This window comes from Amblyomma mixtum, chromosome 6 (genome assembly GCF_055824585.1).
Source record: "Amblyomma mixtum isolate Tamu chromosome 6, ASM5582458v1, whole genome shotgun sequence".
NCBI lineage: Eukaryota > Metazoa > Arthropoda > Arachnida > Ixodida > Ixodidae > Amblyomma > Amblyomma mixtum.
The window spans coordinates 135,538,539-135,551,355 of NC_143017.1; the positions used below are offsets into that span (position 1 = coordinate 135,538,539).

The following is a 12,817-nucleotide window of genomic DNA, read 5'->3' on the forward strand; positions in this document are numbered from 1 at the left end:
AACACGCACATGTTAGAAGAGTTTCATCAAAGCAGCTGCCTAGGAATGCGGCTACCTCTAAGTTTCCGATAAGAGCATCCACGCTATATGCAGTGGATAAAAAGTCTAATTGGTGTTAAGAGGAGCTAGGCTGACGACCGCCAGTTATCCTGTCGCTTTGTGTCCGCCTGGTCGCATAACGTGCGTGCGAAAGCAGCTTTTGTGCACTACTTCTTGGTTATATTTCTTTTAATTCTTGAAAGTGTAATTCTAAACACTCTGTATAACGCCTGAGGCAGCCGTGCAAGCGAAACCAGCCCGGCGGTTAGCCGCTGCAGCTCCTATATATGTACATACATACCTGCCAGCGTGCCATCGGGTCCTCCTGTGCGCGGTGAGTCGGTGTCTGGCACACACGGCGAGGAAAAATAACAAAGAAGATATTATACACGCGAAACCATGGGTAGAATCCATTGTTTTGCCTCGAAGATCAGAAGGCAGAACTACTATTACCTAATTCAAAAGTAAAACTTAACGTTAGAGAAGAACGGTATTTCCTATTGATAGGAATGTATGTGTCGCTGCTTGCTTCACAATCAGCAGTTCCGGAGAATTTCGCGCGGTACGACTCATTTTTAAGAGCAGGAAAATCATTCTGAACAGTAGAAACCATATTTGAACGCTCTTGTTCTAGAGTTTCTGCATCTGAATTATCGTATGTGATCACACCTTCCTTACCAAGCAGCTACCGACACCAAACCACGCCGTAGCCAAACCTGTCATAGTCTTATACGAGGTTGCAGCACGTGGAAACAAACAAACGAACGAACGAACGAACGAACGAACGAACGAACGAACGAACGAACGAACGAACGAACGAACGAACGAACGAACGAACGAACGAACGAACAAACAAACAAACAAACAAACAAACAAACAAACAAAAGAGTGAGCAGGCATGTAAACAAGCAAGCAAGAAAGCGAACAAACAAAGGGGGAAATGGGGTAAGATTTGCAGAACGGTGCACAAATGTAGAGCCGCGCAGTAAACTCGAGACCTTACTCCAAGCATTTTAAGGCTAATATTTGCAAACAAGACATGGTTAATTGAAGGTTTAGTGAGGGAGGCCTTTACTCTGCTGTGGATGTATTTAGTCAGGCTGATGCTGCTGCTGACGACGATTTGCTGTCCAAGCGCCTTGCAGTTATTTTATATGGCTTTGGTATGATTTGAGTATTCTTAACTTCTTCCTTTTACAGGCAACACGACCTAACAGAGGGAGAGAAGAAATTCACTTTAAACAACTAAGCACTGAGTATTTATACGCTGTTAACCTATACCTATCTTGGTACGCGCAGAGAAGCGTAAGTGATGTAGGTGGTTTAGCGACTTCGCCCACGATATACTGGCCTGCGTCGAGCCAGGATTTGAGGCAAGAAGTGGCTTGGACGAATAGGGAGTCCCAGAATGTAGTACAGTCTTCGTCAAAAGTGTACAACCAAGGGGTCTGCTTCTGAGCCCTGCAGCGCGGCTCCTCTTGCATACTTGGGGACCCTAATCTCAAGAAGGCGGCAGGAACTTACGTCCTCAACCCTCCCAAGAATAGGACAGTGTAATGCTCTTAAGAGCCGTGCTACACGGTTTGGAAGCAAACCTCTTGGGCTGCATATTTTTGACAAAGACTGTACATGTATAAGTGTTACATGAATAGCGCCGCAGCAAGATTATGGTCGAGTGCGGTTAGAACGCATCGGTTCAGTCGCAGCTTTCTGAGGAGGGATTTATGTTGATTTCAAAGAATTTCAGTATGCTTGAGGGTCGTGTTCGTAGGTCGCGGGAGGATATATAGAATCGGCGGTAAATGCATGGGTTGGGACTCAGTTCGTTGCCCGAAATCGTTGCACAACCGGGAATGTATATATATACAGCGGCTGCCGCATCAGGCACCCGTCTTTTCTTTCTGTTCCTGTTTATTATTTCTAATAGAACAAGGAACGCCACACTGACATTCAGAATTGTGATCCTGAGATGTGGATGAATCTGGAAGTGCCGGGTAACACAGGCAGCACCGAAACATTTCAATAATGTTTCATTTTTGCTTTGTTCAAATGTTATTTGAGAGTTCTTAATGTTCTTTTCTCTAACGTTTTTTTTTGTAATGTTACAAATAAACGGAATAGCCTTCCTCTAACATTAATGAAACATTTAAACAGCATAAATGTAACATTCTTGATATTGGTTCAGCAACCCTTCACTAGCATGCAGGCCCACCAGTTGGTAAGCTTCATACACCACGGTGCTTTGCAAGGACCAACGACGATGGCGACACGTGAGCTCCACAATGTAGTACTACAACATGCAACTCGTACACTCACCAACGAACCGATAGCATGGAGTCCATAGGTGATAGTGGCGACGGGGCAATAAGCAAAGCTTTACGACAAAATAATAGGGCTGCGCATGCAATTTATGGCAAACGTAGTCCCTGGCAGTCGAAGAGGTTTAGTTGCAAAGCACTGCTAGTTGAAAAACATCTTTACTATAAGAACAGTCGGGAAAGTTCTGGAATCCTGAGCTTGAAATATATTTGTAATGTAGTTTTATAGTTATGACTCAGACTATAACGTTCACAAGGCTGTATTAGAACAGTGTTTATTTGTAACATTAAACCAATGTTTATTATACAACATATAACATTATTTGCTAATTTATAACACTATAATAACATTTAAAAGTGAACATTAGAATAATGTGTTTACTTAGAACGTCAAACTAACGTTTTTGGTATAACATATAATGCATATAATGTTATTTGTTAGTTATTAACATTAATGTAACCTTACAATGCAACGCATAATGTTGACGAAACTTCCATAACATTATTATAACAATATTCTAATGTTCGGTGCTCAAGCGAACACCGCGCACGCAACTTAGAGCCTTCACAGACATCAGCCGAAGCTCAAACTCTTCGTAGTGTTTAGAATAACGTCAATTTGGGCTAGATAGTGCATTATTTGAAGGCATATAGCCCTGAACACTAACACAGTGCTCGCGCTTCGTTCGTTTATCTGTTTTAAAATCCCTAAAACACCATGTCACGTCGCTGAGCATTAATACACACTTTTTGTACTTTCAGTGGTACACGCTGTAACCTTTTATAACTTTTCGACGGACATTTATGCTCAGACAAATCTGTCATGTTAGCTGCATAGAGTTAATATAACGAACTGTTAGCGGCCTTCCGAAAATGCATGGATTGTGTCCTTCGTCCATGAACGCATGGAAGAAAAAAAAATTTCCTTCCTCTATGCTTCCGTAACGTTACAAAAAATCCCGCCAAGCAGCGCGCCAAGAACATAGTGCAGCGGGAATGCACGACAATGCTGGCAACAATTCAAAACAAAATTTTGACGTGAGGGGGCGCCACGGTTGTCCCGGAGCCAACATGGCAGCCTCCTATTTAGCTTCCAAACAGAACTCGGACCGTGAAAGGTATTATTTCCGAAATCCTTCGCTACAGGGGCCTAAAATTCGCCCTAATTGCGCCACGTTGTGTTCCCCGTTAAAATAGCTAAAACTACCGTCAACCTGTTGGCTGCTTACTCCAATGAAAAACCACATATGTCGTGTACACGCGAGACAACTCGTTCCCTTCTGCCCTCTCCAGATCTAAACCGGAACGAACTTCGCCAATTGAAGGAAAAATTGCATGAATATCACTGTTAAGATATGCGCTCATATGCTGTGTTCTCATGACGAGCTTGCTAAATCTCGTCCTGCTTCTCTTTTGCAGTCAGAAACTGTTATACATTGGCCACTTTACCGGCGCTCCATGCCTATGAAAACGGTTCTGTCCGCGGTTGAGGTCTTACTGCTTAACCAGCACCAGCGATCTTGGCGACTTTCGCAGCTGTGCACAGGAGTTTTGGAATAGTGGAATGGTGGGCGAGTTGATGGATGTTTACGTTGTAGAAGGTGCGATGTACAGCAACACAAGAAAGAAGACCGCGCCAGCCTACCCGAGTCGTCTTTTTACGTGTGCTGTCGTGCTTTTTACTGTGCTAATTGCTGAGGCGCCTTCGTACAGGAAACGCCAACTGATAGGCTATTTAGTGTGCCTGGAGTCTTTTTGTGTACTTATTTTTGTCCTGCTTGCTTTAACAGATGGGTCTGTATATACCCAGCGTACATAAACAGCAAAAAGACTCTTGCCGAAGGCCGGAGGTTACCGAAATCGAAAGTAAGTCGACCTGAAGAACTGAAAACCATGTAAAAATTAAAACTGGTAATGCGCGTGACAAGTGCTTACATGGCTGTCTGCTTGCATTGGATTTTTTTTTTTTCTTTAGCGAGGTGTCTAATAATAGAGCCGATTACTCCAATAGGAAGGGTGCACTTGTTGCAAGGAATGTGGTAGTGGCCGTTCATATGAATCTTCTGTGCCATTTATGCAATCAATGAGCTCACCTGAATCGAGTATTTACAGCACACCTGTGTTTAGTCTAAAGAACCTTGTATGCCTGTTGTACGATGCTGTCTAAAGCCAGTTAAAGTGTCAGGTTATATGCCCGAGTTTGGATTTGCAGAACGCAGTAATATTACAAATATGAATGTGCTTTTACCACTTCACTTTAGCTGTGCCATTATTAGAATGTGTTGTTCTTCTGTCTGCATGCTCATGTTGACAAGGACACTATATTTTTACTAGTGGCAAAAATTCTGGTGTTCTCAGACACCAGAATGCACATGCTGAGCATAAATGCAGCAAGTTGCACCATTAAGAAATCTAGGCATTGTTGTCTGGTAACTATGGGCTGTTTATGTGGCGCTCATGTTCATTTCTTCTTGACAGTGTGTGGAAAACCCAACATACCAGGAGATTAGAGACGTCCTTGATGCAACAGGCTTCAAAGTGGGAGTTGAGGTATGTAGCCATTTACATTAGCAAATGACATGCACTTACTCCATGCTTGCACAAATGGTGTACACAAGACTTAGTCATAGCCCTGCAATACAGTTATTACACAAATAATGTCATTCCTCCACTTCCATTTCTGTTCATCTCAGAACAAACTGTACCCACGGGAACAAAACAAGGACAGTCTGCTGTACCGAGGTCGCATAAGAGTCCAGCTGAAGAACGATGATGACACACCTTGCAACCCTGAGTATCCAACACGTGAGTTGCCCGAATTATTAAACTGAAAGAGTTCTGAACTTAACTCAAGAAATGACACAAAGTGCTGTGGATGAGGGACTGCCAGTTTGTACTACCTAGTTATTGTGAAATTCTGGTTTCACGTGCGTTCACAAATGAGTAACAGCAAGTCACAACTGGATGCATACACAGGTTGAACATGTGTGGCAAACCTTTTCTGTGCACATTACATACTGCACACTTGTTTAAATATTGTGCTTTGCAAGGTAAGAACTTTGCACTTCAAGCAAACAAAACAGGCAGAAGAGAATGCAGCATCTGTAGCTAAGCTGTAATGCTTTTAGCTGGTAACATTTGGTCACTTCACCTTTGCCTTTCCATGAAAATGAGTAAACACTGCAATTGATTTCTGTTGCAGGCAAAGCACTGATGCATCATGTTTGTGAGATGATCCCGAGATTGAAGACCCGTACACAGCGGCAGGGCGGTGCTGAGCAACCTGCACAGAGTGGTGCCAATGCCTCCAAGAAGGGAGGCAAAGGAGGCAAGGGTGGAAAAGGGAAGCGCTGACTGGCCATCCTGTCAAACATGCTCAACTGCCAGTCAGCTGCAGTGTGCCATTCCACCTCATCAAACAAACTGATGTGTCCAGGGTGCTGGAGGAAAGTTTTGTATAAAGACCTTTTCCACCTGTACGTTTTGTTCGTGTCTTGGAGACGAGAGGCTTTGCATTTGGTATGGCTTGGAGGAAGGCTGTTTCATATTGAAAATTCAGGGGGATGCTTTGTTGACCTAAAGTGCGGTGAGTTGGAAGCCGGTGGTGCTGGGTGGTGCCGCTCATGTCACTGATGTGTGGTTAAGATGTTAAGCTTCGCCCCTTAGAGTGGAATGCGACAGCGTCGTGCAACGCTGCCAGGGAGTCCATAGAACGCCATCGGCCTGTTTGGTAAATTGGTTTTTGAGGAAAGGAAATGTATCTGTTTCCCATACCTCCATGTACACCTGAACCTCGCCATAATGGGAAGGGAGGAAGATGGGAGTAAACCAAGACACCATATGCCTTTGTTCCTTCCAAACCATCCAGCTGGCATGGCGGAGTGGTTAGCATGCTTGTCTCGCACTGCGCAGACCGGGGTTCGATTCCCGAATCCGACCAATTTCCTACTCAATTTTATTTATCTGGCCTGACTAGAAAGGTTAATTAGGCTAATTAAGCAATGAACTAAACTCATTCCCACTTACTTGGAGCATCACTATACGATCCCTTTAATTGGTTGCATGGTTACTAGCCAAAGTACAATTGGCCCACTTGAAATTCGTGCACTGTGACATCACAACCATTTCTACCAATTGAAAAGCGTGACATTTCTGTCGACACCTCCTGCTTACAACGATGAGGCATTAAAGGCTTCTGCCTTAATACAATAGTGTACCTAGGCGGCTTGTATAAGTAGTTGGGTTAACATAGCTAAAGCCGATAATGACGATTTCCTGATATGCATGAAAATTCTGCGTGTCATCTGCGTGCCAATATAATGGGAGCAATGTACGCATAATTTATTTGTGCTATTCATATTACTTTCCATTCTTGATGATATCAGCCTGTTCCAGCATATGATTATGGTACTGAGAACAGCTTCAGAAAGAGCCTACTAGAGCGAGAGCCTACTCTCACATATGCTCAAACAGACTTCTGTGAACTGTTTCCCCACTGGTGTTCATTATGTGAATTGCAGCAAGCTGCTATGCCTCAAGCACCACAGCCGACTAAGCGGTTTCCGATGTTGCCAGTGGCTGAAACTTCGCCACTGTCTATGCTTGTCGCTATAAATGATAACAGAAATGCATTATGCATTGCTGTGCCACAAACTATCCTAGTGCACTAAGTACAGTGAGCACGTAGGTGACTAAATACACAAGCACCTTTAACACAGGTATAAGACATGCCCTTGTCGACACACTTCTGCAGCAGCTAGATGCTGTAGGCATGCAATGGACATTAAGCACCAAGCTTTTTGTACACTAGCATGGTCACTGCAATACAGTATGTCCACACTATGCACCACCATTGTATATGCACTACATGTTGCAATGAGAAAGCTCAGTTTGGACAGACAACTTAGTGCAACGCCCTGCATTATGCTCACAATACTGGAAATTCTGAACCTGTGCTCATAATACTGGAAATATTGAGCCTCTCTAAACATGGCATTTCCTCCTGTTTAACAGTCGTCCACAAAAAACACCCAATTTGTTTGCAAAGGATCAAAGCTTATTGTGGGAAGCTCTGGCTCACTGTAAGTGGAACTGTTTTGCTTCCAGCAGTACACAAATTAGAGGATCACCGATTCTGGTATGGTATGGCATGGTATTAGTTATCTAAGGAGGGTAAAGAAAACGGGCGACTGTTAAGTAGAACGTTTCAATCGGAAATTGTCCTTGGGGGGAAAAATGAAAACTTATATGTACTGGTGTGCGCAAAAATACGTTAAAGGCTAAAGCTATGCTTATGGCGGGAGGGTCGCGTGGAATCTCCGTGGAGGCTCCTTTAGCGATTGAAGATGAAGCCGGCCGCAAGATGTTGGATTTTTTAGTTTTTGTGTGTCATCTGTCGTGTAGGGGTCCTATGCAATGCAGGCATATTCAAGGCTGGGCCATACAATGGATTATATGCCTTCAGTGTTAATGTACTAGGGCAGCTGCCCATCCAAAACTTTAGAAAACAAGCTTTTTGTGGGTTTAGTTTAGTTGGCTATGAGGAAGGCCGTAGTGTAGAGCTCCGGAAATTTCGACCACCTGGGGCTCCTTAACATGCATTGGCATCGCACAGTACACTGGCCTCTAGAATTTCGCCTCCATCGAAATTTGACCACCGTGACCAGGATCAAAACAGTCTTTTGGGTGAGCAGCCGAGTGATGTAACCACTGAGCCACCACGGTGGCTCTTGTGGGCAGAGGAGCATATGGTATCAATGTGTCTCATCCATTTCAGCTGCAAGTTATTGTGCGTATCTAATTAAATTATTATTTATGTTGTATGCGAAATTAAACTGCTTAAATGGAAGCTTGGGCAACTTGGTGATGGTTCACTTGCCACATAGCGCTAAACAGACACGGACAAAGAAAGACAAACAGGACGGGAGCGCCCGTCCTGTTTGTCTCCCTGTGTCCGTGTCTGTTTAGCGCTATGTGGCAACAAATTGCTTAATTTTTTACTCATGCACAGACAAACTGTTTTATCAAGATTAATAACCATTTCCTATTTGTCACACCACTCTGCCAGTAGTTGCAGTTTTCCGTTCAAAACAAGCTTATCATTCACCGATTTGATAGTGTTAAAAATAATACAATCATCAGCAAACAGCTTAATAGACACACAGGGTTCAAGAGCTCGTGCGAGGTCATATATATAGATATTACTATACTAGACCGAAAACCGATCCCTGGGGCACACCTGAGTAAACCTCTAAAACTTCTTTAAAAAACATCTTTAGTCGGATACAACTTACCCTAGCATGCAGTGAAGCTCTGCCCACATTCAGGACTGCTGCACAGAATTCCTCCACGACAAAAAAGTGGCCAATTAATATAACTTTTCGTGTTAGCTAACCAAAAAGCTAATAAGAAAAAAAAATGAGGTCTAGAATTTCGACACCTGATTTGTTTAATAAGGTCAAACACTAAAAAGCTGATTCCGTTTACTGCTGCGATTGGCTAGCGTAGTAATGCAGGACGCAACATACTGTGGCACAGTGTTATTTTTTAAAGGGACACTGAGGAGAGCACTATTCATATTTTTTTTATAGTAAAATCCGATAGTTCGGCATGTCATGGCTTTGTTGCCACTTGGCCGGCAGCGAAAGATGCATTTATTTCTAAGAAATTTGGGTTCGAAGTTGAAAAAGTTTTTCCCGCCGCTCTGATTCAAACTTGGGATTCGTCTATGACGACAGAGGACTAAGAGACGTGAAACATGACGTGCACATGACGTAACGCAGACTCCGTGATTTCTGGCGGCCAGCAGTGCGGCCTAGCAGCAGCCGAAAAGAAAGCTACCGCCGGCCGCACGTTGAAGGCATCTATCGGCTATTGCGGCCGTCGCTACAGTCGCTTCGATTACGTTTGCACTGGCATTTTGCCAGCATTACGATGGATCTCGTTCTCGAAGTCGTCAACGAAGTTCTCGCAAATAGACACCTTTAGCATACCGTGTACCTTGTTACCGCTAGCGGAATACCGGGAGCCCGCCTACCGCCGGAAAACAGGCGCTGATTTGTCCCGATGCTTCAGGAGCGCGCGTAGCAGCCGGGCACGTGGCGCCATCTGGCGACGTCAAGGAGATTTGCGCATGCATTGGCTGCGCCTCAGTGATGCATGGTTTCTCGGTTCCTGGTGTTGCTAGAACCATTCGTTCTAGCAACACTGTTTTGTTCTATGATCTCATCACGCTTGTACTTGCGAGTTTGGCCTGTGGCGGCGATACCTGTATTTTGGTTCTTGCTCTTTTCTACGTTACAAGAGCTTTGTTGTCAGTATGAGTGGCGTTTTTGTAATCAGGAGCTGGTATTCTTTCGATACAAGCCAACTTCAATTTCTCCTCAGTGTCCCTTTAAGTTGTATCCTACCATAGTTAATGGTCAGGAATTCCATTATGCACTTCAGTATCATTGTCGACAGCGAGAAAAAGATGCGGATGTGGGAAGAACATGTCCCTGTCTCTTTCGTGCAGTCTATAATCGTGGATTACCAACTCTCCCAAGCGTCTGTTTTAGGCACTTCAGTGGTATAGTTTGTTATACCATTTGGACAAATGATTAGGTCTGACATTGAAGCAGTTGAATCAATTACATGATAATGGCAGCTGATCATAGTTTTACCATAAAGTCAAGACAAAGTCAAGACAAACTCCCGGCACTTTGCAGATGCCAACGATAGTAGGATTACCATAAAAGTTGATGTGACGCAACACACTTGAGATCACTGTCGATGGGAGGAAGAGCATGAGATGATAATCCATATTTGACTATAATCGCAACTCCACCTCCCTTTGACAAGCGATCTTTATGATAGCAAGGGTAAGAAGGTGGGAAAGTAAAACTGGCAAGCACATCAGGCTGTAACCACGTTTCAGAAATTGCCATTACATGTGAATTGTAAGAAAGTAAAACATGCTCAATTGGTGTTCCTGTTTGTTGCACACACTTCGCACATTTAAACAAATAAGGTGAAAATCTTCCTGCCCAGAGAGCCTTCCAGAGTAAAGACGTCGTGGACAGGTTTAACATGAGGTAATGCAAGTTCTAACGTCCTTCAAGCTGCACGTGGGCTATGAGAGACTGATTTATTTAGACCACCTAGGGTTCTTCAACGTCCACAGACATTGTGCAGCACATACAGTTGAAACCCGATTTAACGAGGTGAAGAGCAGCCACGAATTATTTCGTTAAATCAGGAAATTTGTAAAATCGGGGAAGGAATTTTTACGCCCTTCAAAACCCGAGATGATAATGTAGCGGCACCCAAAAGCTATACCGTGGCATCGTATTTGGTGACAACCCGCACCTGCACGTATGAAAAGTCCACGAAAGCGGCCTGAATTGCCTGTGCGTGGAACCGTGATCAGGTAAAACGGATTCGAAGCCAAGGTGGGAAGCGTTGCTAACTGAGAGTCCTTTTTTCCGTGCAGAGACGTAACTTGCAGCCCCGTCAAAACAAAGCCAGGGCCATGTCTTGGCCGCCTAAATGTTGCTATCGGCACACTGACAACACGCTGTGAAACATTGCGGCAAAATAAGTGAGAAACCACTTTTTTTCCTTTTACTCAGTCATTTGTGGAAAACTTCGTTAAATCAGGTTTAGTGGTCATTTGCTTCGTTACATTGAACCCTAGGGGCACTTGTCGGGGAATCAAAATTTGTTCATTAGATCTGGAACTTCGTAAAATCGGGTTTCGTTAGATCGAGTTTTAACTGCATATTTCTTTTCATATACTGCAGTCGCGCATGTGGGCATGGATGATTTTGTAGTTTGTCTGCTCCAAAATGCAGCTGCTGTGGCTGGGATTTGACCCTCTGACTTTGGGCTCAGCATCTGAATGCCATAGCTACTAAATCACCACCACGGGCGACTACCGATTGCTCCTAAACAACAAAAGTGAGCGCTATCTCTGTTAAAACATGTGATAATGTAACTCCACAAAACGTTTTTTTAGCTAGAGTGATACACCTCTAATTTAAATAGGCCCCCAAAATTTCAGTAAATCGCGACTTGTTGAGCAATTCCTTGGAAGAACAACTATGCAAGACTCTATTATGGCTCCTGCTTAACTTTGCGCCGAGAAGTGGTCAATTCCAAAACTTTTTGAAGGGACACTGAGGAGAAATTGAAGTTGGCTTGTATCGACAGAATACCACCTCCTGATTACAAAAACGCCACTCATATTGCTCTTGTAACGTAGAAAAGAGCAAGAACCAAAATACAAGTATCGCCGCCACAGGCCAAACTCGCAAGTACAAGCGTGATGACGTCATAGGACAAAACAGTGTTGCTAGAACCAATGGTTCTAGCAACACTGGGACACGAGAAGCCACGAATCACTGAGGCATAGCCAATGCATGCGCAAATCTCCTTGACGTCGCCAGATGGCACCACGTACCCGGCAGCTACGCGCGCGCGCCTGCAGCATCGGGACCAATCAGCGCCTGCTCACCGGCGGTAGGCAGGCTCCCGGTATTCCGCTAACGGTAACAAGGCACACGGTATGCTAAAGGTGTCTATTTGCGAGAACTTCGTTGACGACTTCGAGAACGGGATCCATCGTAATGCTGACAAAACGCCGGTGCAAATGTAAATGAAGCGATGGTAGCGACGGCCGCAATAGCCGATAGATGCGTTCAACGTGCGGCTGGTGGTAGCTTTCTTTTCGGCTGCTACTAGGCCGCACTGCTGGCCGCCAGAAATCACGGAATCTGCGTTACGGCATGTTTCATGTCACTTAGTCCTGTGTCGTCATAAGAGTCCCAAGTTTGAATCGGAGCGGCGGGAAAAGCTTTTTCAACATCGAATCCAAATTTCTTAGAAATAAATGCATCTTTCGCTGCCGGCCAAGAGGCAACAGAGCCATTAAATGCCGAACTATCGGATTTTGCTTTAAAAAAAATATCAGTAGAGATCTCCTCACTGTCCCTCTAAAACAGGCCAGATTCCACAAGTTCTGCACGCAGTTGCGTCAGCACATTTCGTGTTTATGATGGGCCTTGGGGAAGAACTCAAGCAAGGAACAAAGTATACTATTCCATTTACATTAAACTCTCTATGGCATGCCCTTTTAGGGCAGGTTAAAGGTGCATGCAGCAGCAGGCTTTTGCAACTGGCATGCTAGGACACGCCAGGAAGTATTTGGGACTACTGCCACGCATTTGATCTCTTTGGGCATCCTAGAAGCTCTGCCCACCATTCCCAAAAGCTGCCAGAAACACATTCGACTTTTCCTTCTGGCTGTACTCCCACTGCTGGGGACTGAGATGCTCACGGGGGATGGTATGTAAAAGTAACCAAAAAAGTGAATTTTAGTGTGATAACACTTATAGTGTCCAGTCCCCGCATTCAGCCATTGTGCTTTTCTTTGTATGTCTTAAGCCTGCTTTAAGGCAGGCTGCCCACCAGGTTGAGTTTCC

At 44.3% G+C, this 12,817-nt stretch overlaps 1 protein-coding gene across 1 annotated transcript; it reads left to right on the forward strand.

The window, feature by feature from the left end:
- The first annotated feature begins 3,401 nt into the window (after positions 1–3,401).
- On the forward strand, positions 3,402–5,836 carry Srp19 (signal recognition particle 19). The gene is made up of 5 exons (XM_089551263.1): positions 3,402–3,475; positions 4,148–4,223; positions 4,836–4,907; positions 5,051–5,162; positions 5,560–5,836. The coding sequence occupies exons 1-5, from the start codon at positions 3,429–3,431 to the stop codon at positions 5,709–5,711; spliced, it is 459 nt and encodes a 152-aa protein (XP_089407389.1). The 5' UTR covers positions 3,402–3,428; the 3' UTR covers positions 5,712–5,836.
- Positions 5,837–12,817: the final 6,981 nt, after the last annotated feature.

Excerpts from the sequence above, each read along its gene's own strand:
- Srp19 (XM_089551263.1), top strand. The coding sequence starts at position 3,429 with ATGGCAGCCTCCTATTTAGCTTCCAAACAGAACTCGGACCGTGAAAG. Across the intron at positions 3,476-4,147 it reads CAGAACTCGGACCGTGAAAG|ATGGGTCTGTATATACCCAG; the intron begins GTATTATTTCCG and ends TTGCTTTAACAG. Across the intron at positions 4,908-5,050 it reads GCTTCAAAGTGGGAGTTGAG|AACAAACTGTACCCACGGGA; the intron begins GTATGTAGCCAT and ends TGTTCATCTCAG.